Source organism: Oryctolagus cuniculus, chromosome 5 (assembly GCF_964237555.1).
Source record: "Oryctolagus cuniculus chromosome 5, mOryCun1.1, whole genome shotgun sequence".
Lineage (NCBI taxonomy): Eukaryota > Metazoa > Chordata > Mammalia > Lagomorpha > Leporidae > Oryctolagus > Oryctolagus cuniculus.
The window spans coordinates 54,137,186-54,164,618 of NC_091436.1; the positions used below are offsets into that span (position 1 = coordinate 54,137,186).

Sequence of the window (27,433 nt, forward strand, 5' to 3'; positions counted from 1 at the left end):
CACACACACACACACAGAGAACAGAACATTACTAACACCCCAAGAACTGTCTCACTTAGCAGTCCAATTACTACATCATTCCCTCTAGGTAACCACTCTTCTAATTTCTCAACTCATACATTAGTCTCCCCTGTTTGTCAATCTGTGTAACAAACTAAGCAATAAGTGTCTGGCTTCATTTCACCAAATGTTACGTTTCTGAGATTTATACATGTTTTCCATGCAGTTGTAATTCATGCATCCTTACTGCTATTTAGCACTTCATCATATAAAATCTCACAATTTACTTATTTACGTTAATATATATGGAAATCACATGTTTTTCCCATTGATGGAAATGGTGCTATCGTTCAATGTTTATAATGTTAAGTTTAGTAAAATTTCCCTTTAATTTTCTTCCACTGCTATTATGCTTCAAAAGTGTTTGCGCATGTGGAAATAATAAATTCACCTATATTTTCTAGCTATTTAAAATGATGCCACTTTATTTAGCTATTAAATTAATATGAAATTAGTTTAATGAGTGACATTATGGATAGAACTTTTTAGATGGCTAAATGATTAAACCAGTAGATAATTAAGCCCTTTTTCAGTTCTTTGATTTTGGTACAAACTTTAAATTTGTTTAATTATTAAAATATTTTAAATTATTAATTATTATTAAGTTACTAAAGATGTATATGTACATGTGATGTTATTAATAAGAGGTATATATGCGCCATGGCTCAATAGGCTAATCTCCACCTGCGGCGCCGTCACACCGGGTTCTAATCCCGGTCGGGGAACCGGATTCTGTCCTGGTTGCCCCTCTTCCAGGCCAGCTCTCTGCTGTGGCCCAGGAGTGCAGTGGAGGATGGCCCAAGCGCTTGGGCCCTGCACCCCTTGGGAGACCAGGAGAAGCACCTGGCTTCTGCCTTAGGATCAGCGCAGTGCGCCGGCCACAGCGCGCCGGCCGCAGCAGCCATTGGAGGGTGAACCAATGGCGAAAGGAAGACCTTTTTCTCTGTTTCTCTCTCTCACTGTCCACGCTGCCTGTCAAAAAAAAAAAATAATAATAAAGAGGTATATATGTACATATTATATCTCTAATCTACTGACTATACTTTTCATCATTAACATTTTTGTTTTGTTTTTTATTTTTTTAACTTTTTTTAATAAATGCAAATTTACAAAGTACAGTTTATGGATTAAAATGGCTTTTTCCCCCACATAAATTCCCTCCCATCTCCCGCTCCCTCTCCCATTCCATTCACATCAAGATTCATTTTCAATTACCTTTATATACAAAAGAACAATTTAGTATAAATTAAGTAAAGATTTCAACAGTTTACACCTACATAGAACATAAAGTGTAAAATACTGTTTGAGTACTAGTTATAGCATTAATTCACATTGAGCAACACATTAAGAACAGAGATCCTACATGAGGGATAAGTGCACAGTGACTCCTGTTGTTGACTTAACAAACTGACCGCCTTGTTTAAGGTGTCAGCAATCTTCCCAGGCCCTAGAAGTCTATGGAAGCATTCTGAGTTCGCCAACTCTGATCTTATTTAAATGAGGTCATAGTCAAAGGGGAAGTTCTCTTCTCCCTTCAGAGAAAGTTACCACCTTCTTTGATGGTCTGTTCTTTCCATTGAGATATCACTTGCAGAGATCTTTCATTTAGGTTTTTTATTTTTTATTTTTATTTTTTTTGCCAAAGTCTTGGCTTTCCATGCCAGAAAATACTGTCATGGGATCTTCAGCCAGATACTAATGCCTTAAGGGCTAATTCTGAGGCCAGAGTGCTGTTTAGGGCATCTGCCATTCTATGAGTCTGCTGTGTATCCCACTTCCCAAGTCCATATTTATTTTGAAATCAGATAATGAAAATTTAATTATAAGACTAAAAGGAGTTCTAATGCTGTATTGACCCTAAATTTAATGTAGAAAAAGAAAAAATACAAAACAAAAGCTCTGTGCAGATTTTTGGAATTCAGATTTTATGATTTCTCTCATTCCCAATATCATGCAGAGTGATAATACTATTTAATTTAATTTTTGAAATTTGAAAGTATTCATCAGACATTACAACTAAGCAGTTAATTATTTTATTTATTAATAATGTTGTATAATTAACAATTGAATTATAGTCACAAGTAAATATCTTATATTAAAATATGAACTTTGGCTAAGATTTTATGTGACTATTTTGCACTGTGATTAGAATTCGCCTCATCATTTAGATCCCAGATGAACTTCAAGGGAAAATCTTTCATCTCCTCCTGGAATATCCTGTCAAATCTCTCACTCTGCTCTACAGTCATGTGGTGTTTCCAGTCTCCAACAGCACCTGTATGAGCAACACATGAATAACACACAAGTGAGGAGGCAGTATTGAGAGGGCAAAAGCTACCCAATCCCATTATAATCATTTCTCTGTGCCACACTAAATACTCTCTAGTGGTATGACATATTACCTCCCATTAGGCAAAGAAGAGTTACAAAAGGACCCTAGGAATACCGTAACTGTAAATATGAGGGCTCTTCAAAATGTTTGTGGAAAACACATATTATTTAAAAACTATACGTGGAGCTAATTTTTTTTACACAAAATGAACTTATTTTGCAATTCTGTTTCTCATTTTTGAAGTTTCTTCATAGGTTTATAGTCCATTACCCTGTGAGTTAGAGTTTTACTAACTGCTGTCATTGAGTCATAACCATTTGTTAGGAAAAAAAGACCTGGAAAGTTATGAATATTTGGGATTTTTAATTAGAATTTTATTAATTTATTTTAGAAGCCCAAAGACAAAAAAACAGAGACAACAATACAGGGAAAGAGATAGCTCCTTCTCACTGGTAAACTCCACAAATGCTCACAATGGCTGGAACTGAGAATTCAAACGAGTCACCCACATGTGCAGCAAAAGCTGAAATTACTTCAGCCATCACCAGGGCCTCCCAGCCCTTCCATTAACAGTAAGCTGGGATTGAGGGCCTGAACTATGAATTTACCCAGGGGTCTCTGATTTGGGACATGGGGGTCCTAACCACTAGGACAAAACCTTCTCCTAAAGTAAAAGAATAATATATTTTACCATATGGTAGGCATCGTACCACACATATCATTTTTATCACATCGTGTAATTCTTAACAGCCCTACAAGGTAAGTATTTCTTCACTTGTTAATTACAAAATGAGCTGCAAAGGTTTTCAGCTAGTGATGTTAAGGTCACATTGGGTGCCAGAGCTGCTATTGCTAAGTTTTATTGGACAGAAGTTTGAAATTATCCTTATGCTATTTTTAAAATTATAACTAATTGTTGGGGCCAGTGCATAGCACAGCAGATTAAAGCCATGATGCAGCATTGGCAACCCATATAGGCACCATTTTGAGTCCCAGAGGCTCCAATTCTTGCTTTTTTATAGCTTTTATTTAATGAATGCAAATTTCATAACACAACTCTAGAAATATAGTGGTTCTTCCCCCTAAACCCACCTCCCACCCCTACTCCTGTCCTACCTCCTACTCCTTTTCCTATCCCATTCTTTATTAGGATTCATTTTTAATTAACTTCATATACAGAAGACCAACTCTATACTAAGTAAAGATTTCAACAGTTTGCACCCGCCCCACCACACACACACACAACATATAAAGTACTGCTTGAGAACAAGTTTTGCAGTGAATTCTCATAGTACAACTCATTAGGGACAGAGGTTCTACTTGAGTAGTAAGTGCACAGTGACTCCTGTTGTTAATGTAACAATTAACACTCTTATTTATGATGTCAGTGATCACATGAGGCTCTTGCCAGGAGCTTCCAAGGCTATGGAAGTCTTTTGTGACGACAAACTCTGTCAGTGTTTAGACAAGGCCATAAGTAAAGTGGAAATTCTCTCTTCCCTTCAGAGAAAAGTACATCCTTCTTTGATGGCCCCTTCTTTCCACTGGGGTCTCACTCACAGAGATCCTTCGTGTAGAATATTTTTTTTGCCACAACGTGTTGGCTTTCCATGCCTGCATTACTCTCATAGGCTTTTCAGCCACATCTGAATGAGGCTCCCTGTTAATGCACCTGGGAAAGCAATGGAGGATGGTCCAAGTGCTTGGGCCCTTGCACCCACATGGGAGATCCAGAAGAAGCTCCTGGCTCCTGGCTTTGGATCAGCTCAGCTCCAACAATTACAGACATTTGGGGAGTGAAACAGTGGATGGGAGACCTCTCTCTGTGTGTCTCTACCTCTCTCTGTAACTTTGTCTTTCAAATAAATAAAATAAATCATAAAAATACTAACTGTTCACACCTTCAGCAGTCAAATTTTCTGTATAACATTATTGGAATTAGGATCAGATATCAAACTATTATATATAGGAGAATTGTATTCTATGTGATTTAATTGAAGTATAAGGAAAAGTGATAATAAATGGCACAAAAATAATAATATTAAAGCAACACTATCTAGGTGAATGTCAGTAGATATTTACATAAATTTTTATAAATCAATATCCATTATCATAATGGTGTGTTATAAATAAACTGCAGTGTAAAATATAGAAGTTCAAATAAATTTTAAGGATGGTATACATTAAAACAACTAAATTTAAGTAGAAAAATTTTGAGTGGAAAAATATATTAATTTTTAAAACATTTGGCACATAATCAGAACACAATAAAAATTTACTGCATTTTTGAATACCTTAATTTATAGTAGAAGGGGCTAATAAGATATCACTGTGCTTTCTGTGAAGAAGAAATCTCATACAAGAAGAAATAATAACTCAAATTTTCTCCCCCACAAGAACAATACAAAGATATACTAAGTAGATTTCCTAGGAAAAAAAATTAAAGACATTGCAGTATAAAATATCCACAACTTTCAGATAGGACTTAACAAATTTTAAAAAGAAAAAACATGCTTTCCAGAAGGAAGGAATATGGCACTTTCTTCTTTATATTTATTTTATTGCTTTTTTTTTGGAAGCACATAGAAATATATATATAGAGAGAGACACAGATATAAAGAGGTCTTCTATATGCTGATTCATTTCTCAAATTCCTGCAACACTGGCTGGGCCAGGATTAAGTCAGGAGGCTGGAATTCTATCTGGTCTCCTGTGTGGGTGGTAGGGACGCAAGTTCTGGAGCCATCACTTGCTACCTCCCAGAGTGTGTATTAACAGGGAGCTGGAACTGGAAGCACAGCCAGGACTCAAAGCCAGGCACTGCAGTATCAGGTGCAAGTATCCCATGCAGTATCAGATGCAGGAATCCCATGCAGCATCAAGACTTCTAGGCCAAACACTTGCCCCAGAATGTAGTGTTTATTAAGAAAGTTCAGTGATGTTATTAGGTACAAAAACATTGTTAGAGTCCCTAGGAACTCTTCCCAGCAATTTTCAGCTGTAATATTTGATAAGCAGTAGGTCCCTAACCACAGTACAATATGAAAACATATGCTGGAAGCACTGATGATTCTTTCTTAGGTGCCAAGGACTCATGAGAACTAGATAATTTTGGTAGTATAAATCACTTAATGTCACCTTTGCGCAAGAAAGCTCCCTCATTATTTCGTGTGCCAAATTCATTTTTTAGAATACTATTATAATTTGCTTGTGGAATAAACTTCATGTTTTCAAATGTAGCCTGCCTCACAATGGCATCCACCTCCTCTTCACTCAGGTCCTTCTCAAGAAAACTGCTGATTTTCAGTATTGAACTTCTGAGATCCTGAAAGAGTCATAAATGTGAGAAGTTACTAAGTTTATGAACAATGAAGGGGTTATAGCCCAATATGCAGGATGGTCATGTAAATGATAAATAAATTAAGAGAGAAATAGAAGGAAACTACTTCAACATAAAAAAAAACCCTAATGTACAGAATGCCTATATCTTACATCATATCCAATGGAGACAGACTGGAAGATTTTCACCTAAGATGTGGAAAAAGTCCAATTTCTTCACTTCTATTTTTCATAAAATTAGGAATACTAGCCAAAGCAATTAGGCAGCAAAAATAAACAAAGGCCTCCAAATGGAAAAGAAAAGAGTAAAAAATATCTCTGCTATAGATGACATGATCTTATATGTAGAAAATCCAAATGATACCATATCACACACATACACATCCCAAAACATGTGTTAGAATAAAAAATAAATTTATCAAAGTTTCTGGATACAAAATCAGCTCAAAAACTGGATGAATTGCTATCAACCATCAATGATCAATCCTAAGAAATGATTAAGAAAACAATTACATTGAAAATAACACCCAAAAGTTTAAAATTAGAATAAACTTCACCAGGCAGTTGAAAGACTTGTATATTCAAAACAAAAAAAGGAAAAAAAAAAAAACAACCAAAAAAGCTGAAAGAAAGGAAAGTCTACACATATAAGTGGACAATATTCCATGTTCCTGAACAGAAGATAATAATTCTAATACTACCTAAAGTTATCCATAGAATCAATGCAATCTCCATCAAAATTCCAATGATTATCTTTGTAGAAACAAAAATCCATCTTAAAATTCATATGGAGGTGCTGGCACAGTGGCATAGAAGGCTAAGCCTCCACTTGATTGCCAGTGTCCCGTATGGGTGTCAGTTCGAGTCCTGGATGCTCCACTGTGGTTCCAGCTCCCTGATGATCGGCACCTGGAAAAGTAGCAGAGATGGCCCAGGCCCTTGGGATCCTCCACCCACATGGGAGACCCGGAGGAGGCTGCTGGCTGCTGGCTGCTGGCTCCTGGCTCCTGGCTTCGGCTTAACCCAGTCCCAGCATTGGAGAATGAATCAGTAGATGGAGACTCTCTCTCTCTCTCTCTCTCTCTCTCTCTCTCCCCCCCTTCCATCTCTCTCTGTACCTCTGCCTTCCAAATATAAATAAATAAATCTTTTAAAAAATTCATATGGGGCAGGCACTATGTGGTATAGTGAGCCAAACCTCTGCCTGCAGAGCCAGCATCCCATGTGGGCACCGGTTCTAGTCCCAGCTGCTCCTCTTCTGATGCAGCTCTCTGTGGCCTAGGAAAGCAGTAGAATATGGCCCAAGTGCTTGGACCCCTGCATCCACATGGGAAACCTGAAGAGGCTCCTAAATCCTCACTTCTGATGAACCCAGATCTGGCCATTGCAACCATGGAATTAACCAGCAGATGGAAGACCTTTTTCTCTGTCCTTCTATCTGTAACTCTATCTCTCAAATAAATACATAAATAAAATCTTTTTTAAAAAATTCTTATGGGGGCCAGCACTTGGCATAGCAGGTTAACACCCTATCCTGAAGCACCAGCATCCCATATGGGCACCATTTCGAGACCTGGCTGCTCCTTTTCCAATCCAACTCTCTGCTGAGGCCTAGGAAAGCAGTAGAAAATGGCCAAGTCCTGGGGCCCCTGTACCCCAATGCAAGACCCAGAGGAAGCTCCTGTGTGGTGGAATGAGGTGAAAAGGTCATATCAAGATGGTCACTAAGGTGAAAAGTTCATGCCAAGATGGCCGCTGAGGTGAAAAGTTCATGCCAAGATGGCCGCTGAGGTGAAAAGGTCATGCCAAGATGGCCACTGACAACAGAAACTGCCTTGCAACAGGCCATGATTGGATGGCTTCGGAAACCACATGACAACAGAGGAAACCACATGACAACAGAGCCTGACTGATGGCAGGCAGTGATTGGATGGTTTCAGAAACTGCTTGCAACAAGATCCTGACTCGCAACAGGCTGTGATTGGATGGCTTTGGAAACTGACTGGAAACAGGCTGTGATTGGTTGGGGCATAGACGGCCCCTTGACTGGATTGGCTGGTCTTGGCTATATAAGCTGTTGTAGCAACTGAAATAAACAAGTCTGCGGGCTACTCGCCTCAGGCCTGCTTTCACCCGACTCCCGGGGTCTGTGTGGTGACTCCGTGCCTCTTGCCCCCACCACGCTCCTCCTCTCAGAAAGGAATCCACTGCAACATTGTGGAGAAATCAATTGCAACATCTGGCGCGCCAATGTGACTGAGAGAGAGACAGCGTGTCGGACTCGGCGAGGTCCCCCCTGGATTTCAGCAAGAAGGCCCCTCAGTGTTTTGTGTGCTGTTCAGTTCTGTGAGGATGAGCACAGAACCCCCTCTTATGCCCCTTTCTTTGTCCTTGTCCTCAGTCTAACTGACCCCAGGTTAGGCACACACCGCCCAGAAGTGTATGTCGCTTCTCAGCTCCTCCTTTTACTTTCGGTTAGCCCGGCGAATTCACATAAGGGACTGATCATCCCAGAATTCGGAACCAAGTCATCTTCCCTCAATTGAGAGAAGTGACGCTCCAGAGACACCATGTGGGCATAGAGAAGTGATGCTCCAGAGACACCATGTGGGCATATGGTCTTTACCTAACGAATCAAGGAAGTCCCCCACTAAGCACAGGACATACTTACAATCTGATACACCACTATCTGTTTGTCTAACATAGGGAAACCTCCTGCAAAATGCCATCAACAGCTGAGGTGCTAGGAATTTGCTTTGCTATGGCAGCAGTGCTGTGTGTTTCTTTCCTTTGGCTAGAGTTGGCGTGCTGTGCTGCTCTTAAACACTCAGACATGGGAAAGATACCCCCCTCAGAATCCCACACAGATTACCAAACATAGTGAATCTGTGAGCGATCAGAGCCTGTTACTCCAAGCGTCTGTCTCACAACCACAGTTGATGACTTAGAGAGAGGGAGCTCTGACAGTGAAAATGACAATGTAGCATACAAGGTAGTAAACAAGGTAGCAATACCTAGTCAGCCACCCCCCAGATACCCGTGGGATGAACTAAGAGGACCTCTAGACAATAACTCATGTGAGGTCATCCCATCTGCACCCAGTGAGGATCCCCACATTTGTGGCAGTACTTGGACACCCCAAGCTCTTAGGGCAGCCACTAGACCCCATCCCACCTGCACATTTGCTGTTATTGTAGGAGTGGATGCAGAATTCAGGCCCTGGATTCCAACGCCCATAAAAGATCTTACTATGCTAAAAAAGGCTTCTCAAGAGTCAGGTCCTGACTCTCCCTACTTTGAACAAGTGCTTACACCATGGGCAGCGAACCTTCAAACTCATTTTGACTGGGTTGCACAAAAGCATGTTTGTCGAGACCACAGTTTTTACAGTGGAAAGCCTCCTATCAGGAAGAGGCTGAAACTGTGGCAAGAAATAATGCTGCCTATGGAATAGCAGTAACCTTTGATATGCTTACAAGCTGTGGCACCTACATATATCCTCAAGAACAGGCCCGCATTGGAGTAGTTGCCTATTTTGATCAGGTCAGAGATTTGGCAATTAAATCCTTAAAAAATATAAATCCTCCTGATTATAGTCAGCTCTTTAGAAATCTAGTTCAAGGCCCAGGTGAATGGTTCCCCGATTTCCTTGCCAGAGTCTTGGAGGCAGTAGAGAAAAGATTACTGCCTGGCCCCGATCAAGACAATTTGGTCAAATAATTAGCTTGGGAAGGTGCTACCAAAGAGGCAAAAGCAGCAATCACCCCCAGTCCATAATGAAGACATTTCTAAATGGATAGTAGCCACAAAGGAGGTAAACCCTGCCGATAGACCGATACAGGTCCTAACTGCAGCCATTAACAAATTGAACACAAAGAAGTCTAATGACCTGAATAAACAGAAACACAATATGCAATAGTACTTTACAAGGAAGAGAGATTAAATTTAATTATGGAGGTTAGAACAATTTTCATGAGGAAGAAATAATTCTTTCAATTTTAGAAAAGATAAACAGCTCTGAAAAATATGGAATTCCTTTCTGAGTGTAAAAGTAGTCTCAAATTGCAAAAATTTTAAATCCCTTTCATATATAGTGAAATTTTAACTTCAGTTCTTGGTACTTGATAGATTTGCAAGAAACAGAACTGGCTGGCAGATGGGGGCAGAGAATTAAGGGCCATGCCAACTTTGATGAGTTCTTTATTTTTTTAAGATTTATTTATTTATTTGAAAGTCAGAACTACAGAGAGAGGAAGAAACAGAAATAGAGAGATCTTCCATCTGCCTGTTCACTCCCCAAATGACTGCAATGGCCAGGGTCGGCCCAGGCTGAAGCCAGGAGCCAGGAGTTCACCTGGGTCTCTCACATGGGAGCAAGGGCCCATGCACTTAGGCAATTCTTGGCCTCTTTGCCAAGAACATTAGCAGAAAGCTGAATTGGAAGTGGAGCAGCCAGGACTCAAACTGGCACCCTCATGGGATCCCGGCACTGCAGAAGGTGTCTTAATCCACTATGCCACAGGGCCAGCCCCCTTGCTGAGATCCTCCCCCCCCACAAAAAAAAAAAAAAAACATAAAAATATAGCTTAGTGAAAGTTACAAATTGAACATTCATGAACTCATTCACATCAAGCAACTGAACAACACAAGTATTCTAGAATCCTACAAGACACCTCTTTCCTAATTTCAAACTTTATTCTTTCCCCAAAAGACAACCACTTTTCATCTTATAGTAATAACATCTCAGCTTACTTACAATTTAATCATCTAATAGAAATATCTGAACACCATAACTGACTCCAGTCCTATTACATACATAGACACCTGAGACAAAGTAGTGGAAAATAACTCTGCATAGTCAATATGGTCCTCAGTACATCATCTCCAAATCAGTGGGACTGTTCAAAATACCCTGAGATATACTGCTATGCATTTCGGCATCCTGATGATATTGTAATTGGGGTAGGGAATAGACAATTTTGAGTAAAATCATCAAGAAATTTCCAAGAGAAAATTAAGAATATTTTTAGAAAGAACTTTTAGAGCTAGAACACTTGAGCTAACCAATATCCGTCTTCCCCAGACAGTTGAAAGAGATCCTGATCTTATTATATGGTTAAAAAAAGTCTTTTTTTTTTCTACTAAGCTGGAAAACATTTATATCAAAAATATATAAACAATTGGCTATGATGTAGAAGGACAGACAAAAGTCAGATCTGGTGACAGATTGTAGAACAGAGAAATATTACAGAGGTTTTGCATAGTCTACTCTGGTCTCCATTCAAATGTTTGTTAAAAATCTACTGACCTACTATGTTTCAACACTTTTTGTGAGCACATTCCCATTAATTCAAGTATAAAAATAGGGAAGGAATCAGATTTTGTTATGAGACAATAACTGTGGTTGAACAATAAATAATAAAGAGAAACAAGGAAAGATTGAAGGCAGGTAGAGCAAAATGAGGAAAGTTGATCTAAAAACTAACTACAAGTTCTGAATGACCTGGACTGCAGCAAATGCCACATGGACTGAGACAAGGTTCTGTCTTCCACAAGGGATACAGAGCCAGAATTCACATGACCCATTAATTGAGTAAGTGAAGGTTTAAGAGCAATGGAATAAATTAAGTATGTCATCTCATTTCTGATTAATGCCACGTGAATTCTTGTGCAATTATTAGGAAGACAAGCATCTAGGGCTAAATTACACTTTGATCAGGATTTTTGGAAGTTTGACTATTAGATATAGAAGCTTTAGGAAGTGCCTTCTTAGCGCAGTAGGCAGTGCGTCAGTCTCATAATCTGAAGGTCCTGAATAGATATAGAAGCTAAACATGAAGGATACAATTATAATATAGGTGTTCCTCGGTTGGTGCTATATACTTCAAAATTCACCAATTTATGCACCAATATGTTGCAATCTGCTGTAACCTACTTTGTACACATGTTACAACACAAAATTCAGTGGATATTTTAAACTCTCATTTTTAGTTGATTTCTTTGATATCGTAAAGATTTTTAATGTATCTTAAAGAACTTTGTTGACATATCTGCTTGACCACTGTCATCACACACTTTATATTGTTTCTCTCTGACTGTTCATTTTCTGTTTCTTTTTAGTGCTCATCCCTCTCTAACCAAACTTCCCTGTTAGTCTTATTTCCTTTTTGCTCATTCCTTCCTCTCTCTCCCACTTCCCTCCTTTCAGGCTTTCTTCTTGGCTTTTATCCCCTTGGTTTTAATCCCCTGCTGCATCCCTCCCCTGTCTATTTTTTCTACATTCATTGTATCTCTTATATTCATACAAGTTAGTGTCACTAATTTCCTCAGCCCAGACCACTTTTCGGAGATTTTTTATTTGCATTTTATATTTATTTCTCGGTATATCCATTTCAGCACATGTAAGACACCTTAAACTTCATATGTCAAAACCAATATCATAAGCAATCTTCTTCCTTTAAACTGATTCTGTTTCAGTGTTCCCTAAACACCTCCATGAATATCACTAACTACATAGGTATGTAAACTAGAGATATAGGAAACATCCTAGACAGCTGTCACTATTTCATTTCATAGCTCCTTTCCAGTTTATACCCCAAATATGTATTAAAATTCTACATTCTCTCCATTCCCAGATATCACTATAATGCAAGGTACCATTGGCATTCAACGGATTAATACACTCATCTCTAATTGTGCTTCTCGACTTTTATTCACTATTTTCACTTTTCAACCCACCAAGGGAAATGATATTCCAGAAACACTGATTCTATCTCATTATCTTCTTATAACTAATAGTCTAATTGCTACTTTTAGGATTCAAGATATCACCATCGGTAGCATACTCTATAGACCTTGCCCAGTCTGGCAGTTACAACTCATCTATCTGGGTCTTTCGTCACTTGCTCCTTAATCCTCAAGTCCTTCTTCAGTTCTTAAAGGTGCTGTATACTTTATCATCTAAAGAATTGGCACCTTCTTTTTCATTAATTTATAGTTCTTTTTCACCTGTTTTTTATTAGTTTTATTCACTATCTGTCTGCTCCCATGTTACTTAATGATAACTATCACCTTTATATAGATAGATATCTTTAGTAAATACACATGTTGAGACTGTCTGGACTTTTCCTTAATAGCCATACTTATCACGTTTTCAATTATATGTAATGGCTCACTGAGTATCTGTGTTCCTCCTTATTGGATTATGGCCTCTTTTCATCATAATTTTGCATATTCCACAGTTATCACTCATTAGTTTCTGAATTAATGAATAAATAGATTGTGAATTTCTGAATCATCATACCAATTAGAGATCCATAAGATCCCAAACTGTGTTCTGTTCATTTGCACATCTTCTTCAGACAATATTGTTGGTTGCCTCCATGTAACCATTCTGTGATTTCACATAAAAACTACATTTCAAAATTATCTTTGGGGGCCAGCACTGTGGTGCAGTGGGTTAAAGCCCTGGCCTGAAGTGCCAGCATCCCATATGGTCACTTGTTCTAGTCTCAGCTGCTTCTCTTCCGATACAGCTCTCTGCTATGGCCTTGGAAAGCAGTGGAGGATGGCCTGAGTCCTTGAGCCCCTGCTCCCACGTGGGAGACCCAGAGAAAACTCCTGGCTCCTGGCTTCGGAATGGTACAGCTCCGGCCATTGGAGTCATCTGGGGAGTGAACCAGCAGATGGAAGACCTCTCTCTGTATCTCTACCTCTCTCTGTAACTCTTTCAAAAAAATAAAATAAATCTTTAAAAAAAATTATCTTTAAAGATACAAAGAACTTGCATCACAGGGCACAGACTCACCTTTGGAAATATTAATCGTATGTTAATAGCAGCTTCTTACTTCCGTGTTTCATGTTGCCCCTTTTTTAAGAATAGTTGTCCTAAATTTAGCATTTATTGCTAAAGGCAGCTACATGAGAAGGAACCACAAAAGATGGCTGTGTAGTGACAAAAATGACCTTGAGAAGACTGGTAACACAAGCACAGATGGAATTAGAAACATAAAATGAAGCCTGAGAAAGTGTGGTTAGATATCAAGAGATGTGGGAGAATGTGATTTGCTGAAACCAACAGAGGAAAGTGTTTAGTAAATATTTTTCTTAGCTCTCTCATCTTACCTTCTTCATATCTTCATACATCATGAACAGAATATTGAAGTCATTTTTGTGTTCATACCAGCCTCTGATGTGATCAAACCATAGGCTTCCCACCACTGTGAGGAAAATTAAATAAAGTCACATTGTTGTCTTCATTTTCAGGAAATTATTCTTTTGCTTCTGTTTTGGAATGTTCAGAAACAAGTAAATCTCCCATCACTGGACATCTATATCACACTTTTTAAATACTTAGTACTCTCAGGAACATTAAATTATTTCCATAAAAACCTGTCTCAGAAAAACTACTCTGTGTGTAGAAAGTGTCACTGCAAAAATACATCATCATCTGAGCCTGAAGATTTCTTTATGGTAAGTCACTTCATTTTCCTACCTACACCACCTGAAAATTCTATTTCTGTATTACTTAACATCTTGCATAGAGATATCTAAGATCTCTATTCTTCTATTCTCTAAGATCTTGCATGACAACATTCACTCCCTCTCATGGGCCAGAACCTAAATTTAATCAACTAAATGACTGACAGCCATATCCACAATTCACAAAACTTTTGCATCAATCCTCCTAAGTAGTGAAATGAAAAAGCCCACAGTGGTCATGTAAGACCTACCACAGGCTCACAATAGCTCATAAAGTCTCTCATCAGCTAGTCTGGAATATTTAACTCTAGGTATGGATTTAGCGAGTTTGCTTTGTTAGAACATTTGGGAATCTCTCATATATGGTCAAAATACCTCCTAAAAATATGCCTTTGCAACCTTGACAATCCCTACAGGGTCCTGGCCAGGACAAAGAGCAATGAAGTGGAAGACTAAATTGCTGTACAATTGTAACCACTTCCCTGAACTCCATTGTCTGTCATTGCCCTTCCCCTTTTCTCTGTAGTATGTTCCCTAAGGCCAAGAACTTGGCTAAATGGCAGCATTTTCTCATCAGTATATGGCTTAATAAATAAATTCATAGTTACCTTTTCCATCTAGAAACTTTTCCATGAAATTTTCTAAGGTATTTGAAGCTTCTAATCTAACCATCAAATTTGAAAAATGGAAAAATGAAATTAAAACATCCTTAGGATTTCTGTAGACATAAATAATCTGCAGAGAAAATTATGAAATAATTTTATCAGTTTTTGCATCTCTTTACAGAGTTTATAACAGCTGTGCAATCTTTCATTACATGAATTCTTTAATTCTTCTCATTCTGTCTATCCATCATAGAAGTTTAGGTTGTATTCAAATTTTTGTTATAACAAAGAGTATTAGAAAATTTTTATTCATGTGTGCAAACATATAGGATACATTTCTAAAAGTGATATTGATGATTGGTAGAGTTTATAAATATAGAACCTGTATTAATTAACTTCTATAAGCATTATATTTGATGTTCAGCCAAGCTAGCATTGGAAATAAGAAAGACAAACAACTACTTATGAGGCTGGAGCAAATACCTATTTACAAAGAAAAACAATGAATTTTTTATCTCACATCATATACAAAAAATAGTTCCAAATGGACCTATTTAAATATGGAATAAAATTTTGACATCTAAATCAAGAAAGGGTTTCTGTGTTTGGAATAAGGAAGGATTTATTTAACACAATCCTTTTTTAAATAAAAACTGACCAGTTTTGCTCCATTAAAGTTATGAGTGTTGATAATTACAATACAATGTAAAGTGATGAAAAATCACAAAATATGAGAGAAGCAACACTTGCCAATTTCTGCTTAATATCCAGGGTATGTATAAAGCAAAGGAATAAGAAAGAAATCATGATTAATACAACATGAGCAAAAGATACATTCACTTCACAGAATAAAAACTAGGTATGGCCATAAACATATCAAGAAGTACTTCATATTACTGATTATTAATATGCAAATTAATATCAGTTTAGGGACATTTTTATAAGTACTAGAATGAAAAATTAAAAGTCTGTTGTGAAAAGTTTCTGGAGAAATATTATTAGGAGAAAAATAAGAACTCATCCATTAACAGGGTATACCTGCTTGCTTAGGAAAATATAACACTATCTTATCAAGTTTATTATTATTGTATTTGTGGCTTTCTAATTCTTTTTTTTTTTTTTTTGACATGCAGAGTGGACAGTGAGAGAGAGAGAGAGAGAGAGAAAGGTCTTCCTATGCCGTTGGTTCACCCTCCAATGGCCACCGCGGCTGGCACACAGCACTGATCCGATGGCAGGAGCCAGGTACTTATCCTGGTCTCCCATGGGGTGCATGGCCCAAGGACTTGGGCCATCCTCCGCTGCACTCCTGGGCCACAGCAGAGAGTTGGCCTGGAAGAGGGGCAACCGGGACAGAATCCGACGCCCTTACCGGGACTAGAACCCGGAGTGCTGGCGCCGCAAAGCGGAGGAATAGCCTAGTGAACCGCGGCGCTGGCTGTGGCTTTGTAATTCTAATCCTGGAAATAGGCCACTTGGAAATTGATACAGATGTGTGAGAGTACCTAGTGAAGATTGTTCATCGAAGAACTTATTAAAACACCAAAACATTGGAATAGTCCAGTTATTAAACAAAGGAAATATAAAGCCAGCCTTGATATAATTATTTAACAAAGTTTGTGAAATTAGATGACAGTAAATATAGTACTGAAAAAAAAAAACAAAAGCAAATGGCAAATTCCATCATGAAGAATCATGTGACAATATAAATATAAGTTTAGATAAAATTTAAAGCCAAGGGATTTAACAAAACAACATATAATTTGCTCAACAAAAAAGTAATCTCCAAATATTGAAAAAGTTAAACAGAAAAAATTCTATCAAGTGTAAAACATTTTGACTTAGCAACAATCATGGTGGCAGACTAATATATATTTATTTTTTGACATAAATAAAAAAAGAACAAAATTAATTTAATTTTAAAACTTTGCTTGATGTGTTAATGCCTGACACAGAAAAAAGTACATTATTTTCTTAGGTTTGTTGGATATACTGAAACAATAAAAATGTAATTGTTGGTAAAACTCTATAAAAAATTCCAAAAATTCAATCTTTACCCAATACCACCATTACCCAATGATAGCACAATAAGACTAATAATCATAACTTTAAAATATCTTTGAACATTATATACTCAGAAGTAAAAAAAAATCTAAAAATATCTGACACCTATTAGAAGAGTAAAACTGAAATAAATTACTCAGATAGTCAAAATTATTTTCCATATCTATATTAAAAACAGCATCCATTATTTGAAATACTAACATTTTGGAAACAAATATGAGAAATAGACTATTTGGGCCGGTGCCGTGGCTCACTTGGTTAATCCTCTGCCTCCGGCACCGGCATCCCAGATGGGCGAGGGTTGTAGTCCTGGTTGCTCCTCTTCCAGTCCAGCTCTCTGCTGCAGTCCGGGAAGGCAGTGGAGGATGGCCCAAGTGTTTGGGCCCCTGCACCCGCATGGGAGACCAGGAGGAAGCTCCTGGCTCCTGGCTTTAGATCGCCGTAGCTGCGGCCATAGTGGCCATTTGGGGAGTGAACCAATGGAAGGAAGACCTTTCTCTCTGTCTCTCGCTCTCTCTCTCACTGTCTAACTATATCTGTCAAAAAATTTTAAAAAAGATATAGACTATTTAATTAAAGAAGATAGAAACATATGTGTAAACAAAATAGGAAATAAATAAAATAAAAATTTTTAAAGAAGAAAATATTTTTTTAACTTTTATTTAATGAATATAAATTTCCAAAGTACGGCTTATGGATTACAATGGCTTCCCCCCCATATCGTCTCTCCCACCCGCATCCCTCCCCTTTAACACTCCCTCTCCCCTTCCATTCACATCAAGATTCATTTTCAATTCTCTTTATATACAGAAGATCAGTTTAGCATACATTAAGTAAAGATTTCAACAGTTTGCTACCACACAAACATAAAGTGAAAAATAATAGATGATTTTTTAAATGGTGATGAAATCAGATCAGACCTATTGTCATGTTTAATCCCAGTGAGAGTCAAGTTGGGAATTGATAATTTCTTCTTCTTCTTTTTTTTTTTTTACAGAAGATCAGTTTAGTATACATTAAGTAAAGATTTCAACAGTTTGCACCCCCATAGAAACACAAAGCGAAATATACTATTTGAGTACTCATTATAGCATTAAATCTCAATGTACAGCACATTAAGGACAGAGATCCTACATGAGGAGTAAGTGCACCATGACTCCTGTTGTTGACATTACAAATTGACACTCCTGTTTATGGCATCACTAATCTCCCTATGCACCAGTCATGAGTTTCCAAGTCTATGGAAGCCTTTTGAGTTCACCGACTCTTATCTTGTTTAGACAAGGTCATATTCAAAGTGGAGGTTCTCTCCTCCCTTCAGAGAAAGGTACCTCCTTCTTTGAAGACCTGTTCTTTCCACTGGGATCTCACTCACAGAGATCTTTCATTTAGGGTGTTTTGTTTTGTTTTGTTTTGTTTTGTTTTGTTTTGTTTTGTTTTTGCCACAGTGTCTTGGCTTTCCAGGCCTGAAATACTCTCATGGGATTTTCAGCCAGATCGGAATGGCTTTAGGGCTGATTCTGAGGCCAGAGTGCTGTTTAGGACATCCACCATTCTATGAGTCTGCTGAGTATCTCGCTTCCCATGTTGGATCACTCTCCCCTTTATTTAATCTATCAGTTGGTATTAGCAGGTACTAGACTTGTTTATGTGCTTCCTTTGACTCTTAGTCCTTTCATTATGATCAATTGTGAACTGAAATTGATCACTTGGACTGGTGAGATGGCATTGGTACATGCCACCTTGATAGTATTAAATTGGAGTCCCCTGGTATGTTTCTAACTCTACCATTTGGGGCAAGTCAGCTCGAGCATGTCCCAAATTGTACATCTCTTCCCTCTCTTATTCCTACTCTTACGTTTAACAGGGATCACATTTCAGTTAAATTTCAACACTTAAGAATAACTGTGTATTAATTACAGAATTAAACCAGTCATATTAAGTAGAACAGACAAAAAAACTACTAAGAGGGAAAATGTATTAAGTTGTTCATTAACAGTCAGGGCTATGCTGATCAAGTCACCGTTTCCCATAGTGTCTATTTCACTTCAACAAGTTTCCTTTTTGGTGTTCAGTCAGTTGTCACCGATCAGGGAGAACATATGGTATTTGTCCCTTTGGGACTGGCTTATTTCACTCAGCATGATGTGTTCCAGATTCCTCCATTTTGTTGCAAATGACTGGATTTCATTGTTTCTTACTGCGGTATAGTATTCTGAAGAATACATATCCCATAATTTCTTTATCCAGTCTACCGTTGATGGGCATTTAGGTTGGTTCCAGGTCTTAGCTATTGTGAATTGAGCTGCAATAAACATTAGGGTGCAGACCGCTTTTTTGTTTGTCAATTTAAATTCCTTTGGGTAAATTCCAAGGAGTGGGATGGCTGGGTTGAACGGTAGGGTTATCTTCAGGTTTCTGAGGAATCTCCAGACTGACTTCCATAGTGGCTTGACCAGTTTGCATTCCCACCAACAGTGGGTTAGTGTCCCCTTTTCCCCACATCCTCGCCAGCATCTGTTGTTGGTAGATTTCTGCATGTGAGCCATTCTAACCGGGGTGAGCTGAAACCTCATTGTGGTTTTGATTTGCATTTCCCTGATTGCTAATGACCTTGAACATGTTTTCATGTGCCTGTTGGCCATTTGGATTTCCTCTTTTGAAAAATGTCTATTGAGGTCCTTGGCCCATCTCTTAAGTGGGTTGTTTGTTTTGTTTTTGTGGAGTTTCTTGATCTCTTTGTAGATTCTGGTTATTAACCCTTTATCTGTTGCATAGTTTGCAAATATTATTTCCCATTCTGTCGGTTGTCTCTTCACTCTTTACTCTATGTTGAGTGAATTTTTGTGTAAGGTGAAAGGTAGGGGTCTTGCTTCATGCTTCTGCACGTGGAAATAAAATTTTTCCAGCTCCATTTATTGAATAGACTGTCCTTACTCCAGGGATTGGTTTTAGATCCTTGATCAAATATAAGTTGGCTGTAGATGTTTGGATTGATTTCTGGTGTTTCAATGCTGTTCCATTGGTCTATCCATCTGTTTCTGTACCAGTAACATGCTGTTTTGATTACAACTGCTCTGTAGTATGTCTTGAAATCTGGTATTGTGATGCCTCTGGCTTTGTTTTTGTTGTACAAGATTGCTTTAGCTATTCGAGGTCTCTTGTGCCTCCATATAAATTTCAGCACCATTTTTTCCAGATCTGAGAAGAAGGTCTTCTGTATCTTGATTGGAATTGCATTGAATCTATAAATTGCTTGTGGGAGAATGGACATTTTGATGATGTTGATTCTTCCGATCCATGAGCATGGAAGATTTTTCCATTTCTTGATATCCTCTTCTATTTCTTTCTTTAAGGTTTTGTAATTCTCATCGTAATCGTAGAGATCTTTAACGTCCTTGGTTAAGTTTATTCCAAGGTATTTGATTGTTTTTGTAGCTATTGTGAATGGGATTGATCTTAGATGTTCTTCCTCAGCCATGGCATTGCCTGTGTATACAAAGGCTCTTGATTTTTGTGCATTGATTTTATACCCTGCTACTTTGCCAAACTCTTCTATGTGTTCCAATAGTCTCTTAGTAGAGTTCTTTGGATCCCTTAAATAAAGAATCATGTCATCTGCAAAGAGGGATAGTTTGAGTTCTTCCTTCCCAATTTGTATCCCTTTAATTTCTTTTTCTTGCCTAATAGCTCTGGCTAGAACCTCCAGAACTATATTGAATAGCAGTGGTGAGAGTGGGCATCCCTGTCTGGTACCAGATCTCAGTGGAAATGCTTCCAACTTTTCCCCATTCAATAGGATGTTGGCTGTGGGTTTTTCATAGATTGCTTTGATTGTATTGAGGAATGTTCCTTCCAAACCCAGTTTGCTTAGAGTTTTCATCATGAAAGGGTGTTGTATTTTATCAAATGCTTTCTCAGCATCTATTGAGATAATCATATGTTTTTTCTTCTGCAGTCTGTTAATGTGGTGTATCACATTGATTGTCTTGCGCACATTAAACCATCCCTGCATACCAGGGATAAATCCCACTTGATCTGGGTGGATGATCTTTCTGATGTGTTGTTGCATTCTATTGGCGAGAATTTTATTGAGGATTTTTGCATCTATGTTCATCAGGGATATTGGTCTGTAATTCTCTTTCAGTGCTGCATCTTTTTCTGGCTTAGGAATTAAGGTGATGCTGGCTTCATAGAAAGAATTTGGGAGGATTCCCTCTTCTTCGATTGTTCTGAATAGTTTGAGAAGAATTGGAGTTAGTTCTTCTTTAAATGTCTGGTAGAATTCAGCAGTGAATCCATCTGGTCCATGGCTTTTCTTTGTTGGGAGGGCCTTTATTACTGTTTCAATTTCTGTCTCAGTTATGGGTCTGTTTAAGTTTTCGATGTCTTCCTGGTTCAATTTAGGTAGGTTGCATGTGTCCAGGAATCTATCCATTTCTGATGGGTTTCCCTGTTTGCTGGCATACAAGTCCTTGTGGTAATTTCTGATGATTCTTTTTATTTTGTGGTGTCTGTTGTTACGTTTCTTTTTTCATCTCTGATTTTATTGATTTGGGTCTTTTCTCTTCTTTTTTTAGTTAGTTGGGCCAATGGGGTGTCAATTTTGTTTATTTTTTCAAAAAACCAGCTCCTCCTTTGGCTGATTTTTTGGAATGTTTTTCTTGATTCAATCCTGTTGATTTCTTCTCTGATTTTAATTATTTCTCTTCTCCTACTAGATTTGGGTCTGGTTTGCTGTAGGTTTTCTAGATCCTTGAGGTGAATTCAAAGCTCATCTATTTGGTGCCTTTCCAATTTCTTGATGTAGGCACCTATTGATATAAACTTTCCTCGTAACACTGCTTTTGCTGCGTCCCATAAGTTTTGGTATGTTGTGCTGTTATCCTCATTTACTTCCAGAAAATTGTTCATTTCTCTTTTAATTTATTCTATGACCCATTGTTCATTCAGGAGCATGTTGTTCAATCTCCATGTGTTTGCGTATACTCTAGGGATTCCTGAGTTGCTAATTTCCAACTTCATTCCTCTGTGGTGTGAGAAGCTGCATGGTATGATTCTAATTCTTTTGAATTTGCTGAGACTTGCTTTATGGCCTAGTATGTGGTCAATCCTAGAGAAGGTTCCATGTACTGCTGAGAAGAATGTAAAATCTTTAGCTGTAGGATTGAAAGTTCTGTATATATCTGTTAGATCCATTTGGGCTATAGTGTAGTTTAAATCTACTTTATCCTTGTTGATCTTCTGTCCTATTGATCTGTCTATTTCTGAGAGTGGAGTATTGAAGTCCCCCAGTACTATTGTATTGGGGTCTAAGTCTGCCTTTAAGTCCGTTAACAAATCTTTTAGATAAACTGGTGCCCTGTAGTTAGGTGCATATACATTGATAATTGTTATATCTTCCTGTTGAATTGATCCCTTAATCATTATATAGTGCCCGTCTTTCTCTCTTAACAGTTTTTGTGGTAAAATTTATGTTCTCCGATATTAAGATGGCTACACCCGCTCTTTTTTCATTTCTGTTGGCATGGTATATCTTTTTCCAGCCTTTCACTTTCAGTCTGTATGGATCTTTGTTGGAAAGATGTGTTTCTTGTAAGCAGCAAATAGATGGGTTTTGTTCCTTAACCCAATCAGCCAATCGGTGTTTTTTAACTGGACAGTTCAGGCCATTAACGTTCAATGTGACTAATGAAAAGTGGTAACTTTGCCCTGCCATTTGCCAAAGATAAGTTCTAATATATGCTTTGAATTCCCTGTGATCTTTTGCTGTGAGGTTTCCTTCCTTTATCTTCTTTCATATTGATGACCGTGTTTCTGTGTTTCTGTGTGTAACACATCTTTAAGCATCTGTTGCAGGGCTGGACGAGTGGCAACAGATTCTTTCAATTTCTGTTTGCTATGAAAAGTCTTTATTTCACCTTCATTCACAAATGAAAGCTTAGCAGGATATAATATTCTGGGCTGGCAGTTGTTCTCTCTTAGTACCTGGGCTATATCTCGCCATTCCCTCCTAGCTTGTAGAGTTTCTGATGAGAAGTCAGCTGTGAGTCTGATTGGAGATCCTCTGAGAGTAATCTGACGTTTCTCTCTTGCACATTTTAGGATCTTTTCTTTATGCTTCACTGTGGTGAGTTTAATTACAACGTGTCGTGGTGAGGATCTCTTTTGGTCGTGTTTATTAGGGGTTCTGTGAGCTTCCTGTACTAGGATGTCTCTGTCCTTCTCCAAACCTGGGAAATTTTCTGCTAATATCTCACTAAAAAGGCCTTCTAATCCTTTCTCCCTCTCCATGCCTTCAGGAACTCCTAGAACCCGAATGTTGGGTTTTTTAATAGTATCCTGAAGATTCCTGACAATATGTTTTAGATTTCTAATTTCCTCTTCTTTTCTTTGGTCTGACTGTATCCTTTCCTGTTCTCTGTCTTCTAAGTCTGATATTCTCTCTTCTGCTTCACCCATTCTGTTTGTAAGGCTCTCTAATGTGTTTTTCATTTGATGTATTGAATTCTTCACTTCAGTCACTATCACAGTTTCCTGTTGTACTAGTTGTTTCGTTTCATTTTGATTCCTCCTTAATATTTCATTTTCACGAGAGAGATTTTCTATCTTGTCCATTAAGGATTTCTGTAGTTCAAGAATTTGTTTTTGAGAACTTCTTAATGTTCTTATCAATTTTTTGAGATCTGCTTCTTGCATTTCTTCGATCTCATCATCTTCATAATCTTGAATTGGGGTGTCTTTTTCATTTGAGGGCGTCATGGTGACTTCCTTGTTTTTATTACCTTGGTTTTTGCGTTTGTTATTTGGCATATTGGAGATATTTGGTTTCTTCACTGTGGTGCTTTTTCTTGTTATACTATGACTCTAGATTTAGTGGACTATCTGTTTTTGATGGAACCTTAGAGGCTTGAGATGGGTGTTGCCTGAGAGCTCTGTTTGGTGTGCCAAAGGTGACACTCACTGGTTAGGCATGGTAAATCTCTCTCTCTCTCTCTCTCTCTCTCTCTCTCTTTCTTTTTTTGATTCAAAAGGGAAGTAATTCAGCACAGCTGAATGAAGTTGGAGGTAGTTAGCAGGCAAATGATATACCCACAGGAGCCAGAGATGGGATGCTCCTTCCCAAGGACCACACAGGGAATCTGTTCGGCCCTCAGAATGGGATCAAATTGTCCTTCAGTCTCCCACTGGGTTGCCAAAGTTTAGGAATTGTAGCGTCTCTGGAGAGTACTCACGTGAATTCCGTGAGTTCTCTCCCCCACCGTCTCTTTTTTCACAGTCTCAGTTCAGTAGCACCACAAATTTACTAGGTCCTAATCTCCTGTTAATTCGCCCTGCCTAGAGTCAGGTTTTTCTGCTAGGCTCAGGGCCGGTGCAGACCTGAGGTTGCTCTGCTTATGACGCATGTCCAAGATGGCGCCTGCTCTTTGTCTTGCTCGCCCTTGAGAGGTGTGCGGAGAGAGAGAAACCCGTGTCCGTACCAGTCACCTTTTTTTTTCTCTCTCTCTCTCTCTTCCAGTTAGCCTGGTGAACTTCCCCCCGCCCGGGGGTCGTTCCCTCTAGTCTCCTCTTTCCGCTTGCCTGCCGATGTCTCGTGCTATTGAGGTTCGGCTCACCTCGCGTTCCAGCGCTGGTGTGTTGAGTCTGCCGCTGGTGTCCCGAACTGTGGGCTCCCACACTCTCCACGCAGGTCCGCTGTGAATCACGCATTCCGGAAGAGTTTCTTCTGGTGTTTCCTCCCCTACTCTTCCTTGAACCTGCAGTATCTCCACTTTTATTAAACTATCTCTCCCCGGACTATCAATGGGCTCCCTTCCTATTCCGCCATCTTGCCTCCTCCTAAAGAAGAAAATATTAAGAGATGTTTCCTAAAACAAATCTATTTCCTTGGTGCAAGAAAACTGGGAAGTTATTATTTAATAATCACAACATTTGAAAGAATATGAGTGAGTGGGGCTGGAGAACAATTCTTAGGGAAGGTGTGCTGCCAGTGCAAAAAGTGCATAAGATATTTCTGTGACTTACTTTAGCTTTGTTGTTCTTGAGACTTTTGGGTGCTAAATAATATGGAAGGTGGGAAGAAAAGAGGCGAGGGGATGGTCTGTTCTCAATGTCCACTTTGCGAATATTGTATTCCAAGAAGGGCACTCTATCAAGCGTGTCCCACTTCTCAGTTCTGTTTCGGTGGCCCTCAAAATAAATCAAGCTTAGTATCTGCTGAGTCCAGATAGTACCTATAAACACAGATAATCTTGTTTTCATACCTAATATAGCTTTGAATAATAACTGTGAATAGTAATGGTCAAACCACGTATAACAAACTTGTTTCAGGTGTTCTGACATTATTACACAATAAATACGAAAACAAATTCTATAGAAAATCTTAACTCCAACTTTACCTTTTAGTCTGTAAACCACAAATAAATTCAATGCAGTTTCTCCAGGTTCCACCCACCATTCACTGCTAAGGTAGGGATCATGTTGACAAAGAAAAAAAAAAAAAGCACCCTTTCAAGAATGGGCATGTAGACTAGTGGTTTAGGTTCATCCCACATTGGGGTTTATAGGTTTGATCCCAAGCTCTGGTTCCTGACTTTAGCTTCCTGCTAGTGTATACACTGAGAAGAAGCAGTGGCTCAAGTAACTGGATTCCTACCACCCATATGGAAGACCATCACTCCTTCCTCCTGGGGTCTTCATTAACAGGACACTGGGGCCAAGAGGCAGAGCCAGGAATCAAACCCATATGCACTAATGTAGAAATTTCTAATTGCTCACCCTGGATTCTGATTTTAAATGGTATTTATTGGGGTTTGAGGTAAGTTCTATTAGCCAGGTGAAGGATGTTCCATTTTCTCCCTATTTTGTTATAGTTTCTGCATTTATTGACATGATAAAATGCACTTTCTCCTTTTCTCTTGGTATATGTTATAATGTTTTAAGTAGAAAGCATTTAGCCTAGCAGTAATACATCCTTGCCCCACCTCAGATTCCTTGAGTTAGATCTAATGTAGATCCTGGTAGGCAGTGACGTGACTCAAGTAATTGGTATTCTGCCACTCGTATGGGAGACTTGGCTGGACTTTATATCTATGAAGTTGGATTCCTCATTCAAGATATTTGAGGAGGTAGCCAGAGGATGAAATACCACTCTCTCTCTCCCTCCCTCTGTCTCTCTCTGTCTCTCTCTCTCTCTCCCCCTCTTCCCCTCCTTTCCTCCCTCTTCCTCTCCCTCTCCCTAATACATAAATAAAATTATCCTTTAAAGTTCTTAACATATATTGATTTCTGCAAAAAATCCCTGTTAATCATGGTATATATTTCCTTAACTTGATGGAATTGATTTTTTTTTTATATTTGGTTAAGGATTTTTGCATCTGTGATTGTGAATGTTCCAAAAGAATGTGATGTACCAAAAGTCTTGTAAATGCTACTGCCTAAGTGATTTATCTACAAGATAGATTTAATACAATTTATAGTCAATCCCAGAGACAGCAAAGCCACCTTAGGATGGGATAGGCACTGATGTGTGGCTTTCCAAAATCTTGGTCAGGATAAAGAGAACTGGAAGGACATTTTTTGTTACTGAGATGCTTGACCTTAAACCAAGAAAACTGAAATGACAGCAATATCTATGGAAGAAAATGAAGAAACCATTTCATTTGTTACTGAACCATCCAACGGACAATTTTCACAGGATGGAGGAATCCAGAGGCAAGGCAAATAGTTACTAATTTGGAAAAAAGATATTAAGGTCAAGAAACTCAAAGCAGAGTGTGAAAGGAAGGGCTAGAGCATTTTTGTAAAAATTAGGAAGAGGTTTTTTCATTATTATTATTGCATTGACTTAGACACCAGAAAGTCTAAGAAGCTTAAACAACTCTTTACATCATTGTTTCAATGGCAAAATTATCCTATGTTCTAAAAAGGACAATTTAAAAATAATATTTTGGAAAACATAAATTTACATGCACTTATTTTAGCTGAAAATGATTTTGTAAGAAAATACAAAGCAATTACAGTACTTAAAATCATCTTAGGAACAAAATCCATCTGGGTTTTTTAATTTATATTTCCCTCATTTTCTTCCTGATCAAACAAGTCAGCATTTAACAAGTACCTGTTCTTACCTCAATATTTGAGTTCTTCTTATTTACTATCAGATAGTACAATGTTTACACTGAAAATGCCTTATACCATAGGGATTTGAGCTTTTTAACTTCTTTTCTGACTAAATTGTAGTGGCTTCTGTTACTGTTGATATCCAGAAAAAGGCTTATTGATACACATTTTTTACGAAGCCTAAATGAAAACTGATCCCAGATGGTTTGCTCGTTAAACTTACCAGATTTGGGATATGTGACTACGAAGACATCATCATCTCTGAATTCAAAATCATCTAACTTTTCCAGTACTTTCATATCAACAAGTGTACGTACAAAATTATAGCCTTTGAAGTTCAATAAATATTTATGTGAATTGTCCATAACTTTTCACCTACAAGTAAAAAACACATAAATATCTCTTCAATTGCTTAAATTACTGAAACTTA

General features: G+C 38.2%; 1 protein-coding gene across 1 annotated transcript; it reads right to left on the bottom strand.

Annotated features, from left to right (window-relative positions):
- Nucleotides 1–2,152: 2,152 nt before the first annotated feature.
- LOC138849860 (amine sulfotransferase-like) lies at nt 2,153–27,368 on the bottom strand. The gene is made up of 6 exons (XM_070074918.1): nt 27,227–27,368; nt 24,907–25,115; nt 14,821–14,947; nt 13,856–13,950; nt 5,531–5,717; nt 2,153–2,335 (listed from the first exon to the last, which is right to left on the bottom strand). The coding sequence occupies exons 1-6, from the start codon at nt 27,366–27,368 to the stop codon at nt 2,190–2,192; spliced, it is 906 nt and encodes a 301-aa protein (XP_069931019.1). The 3' UTR covers nt 2,153–2,189.
- Between the last annotated feature and the right edge of the window lie 65 nt (nt 27,369–27,433).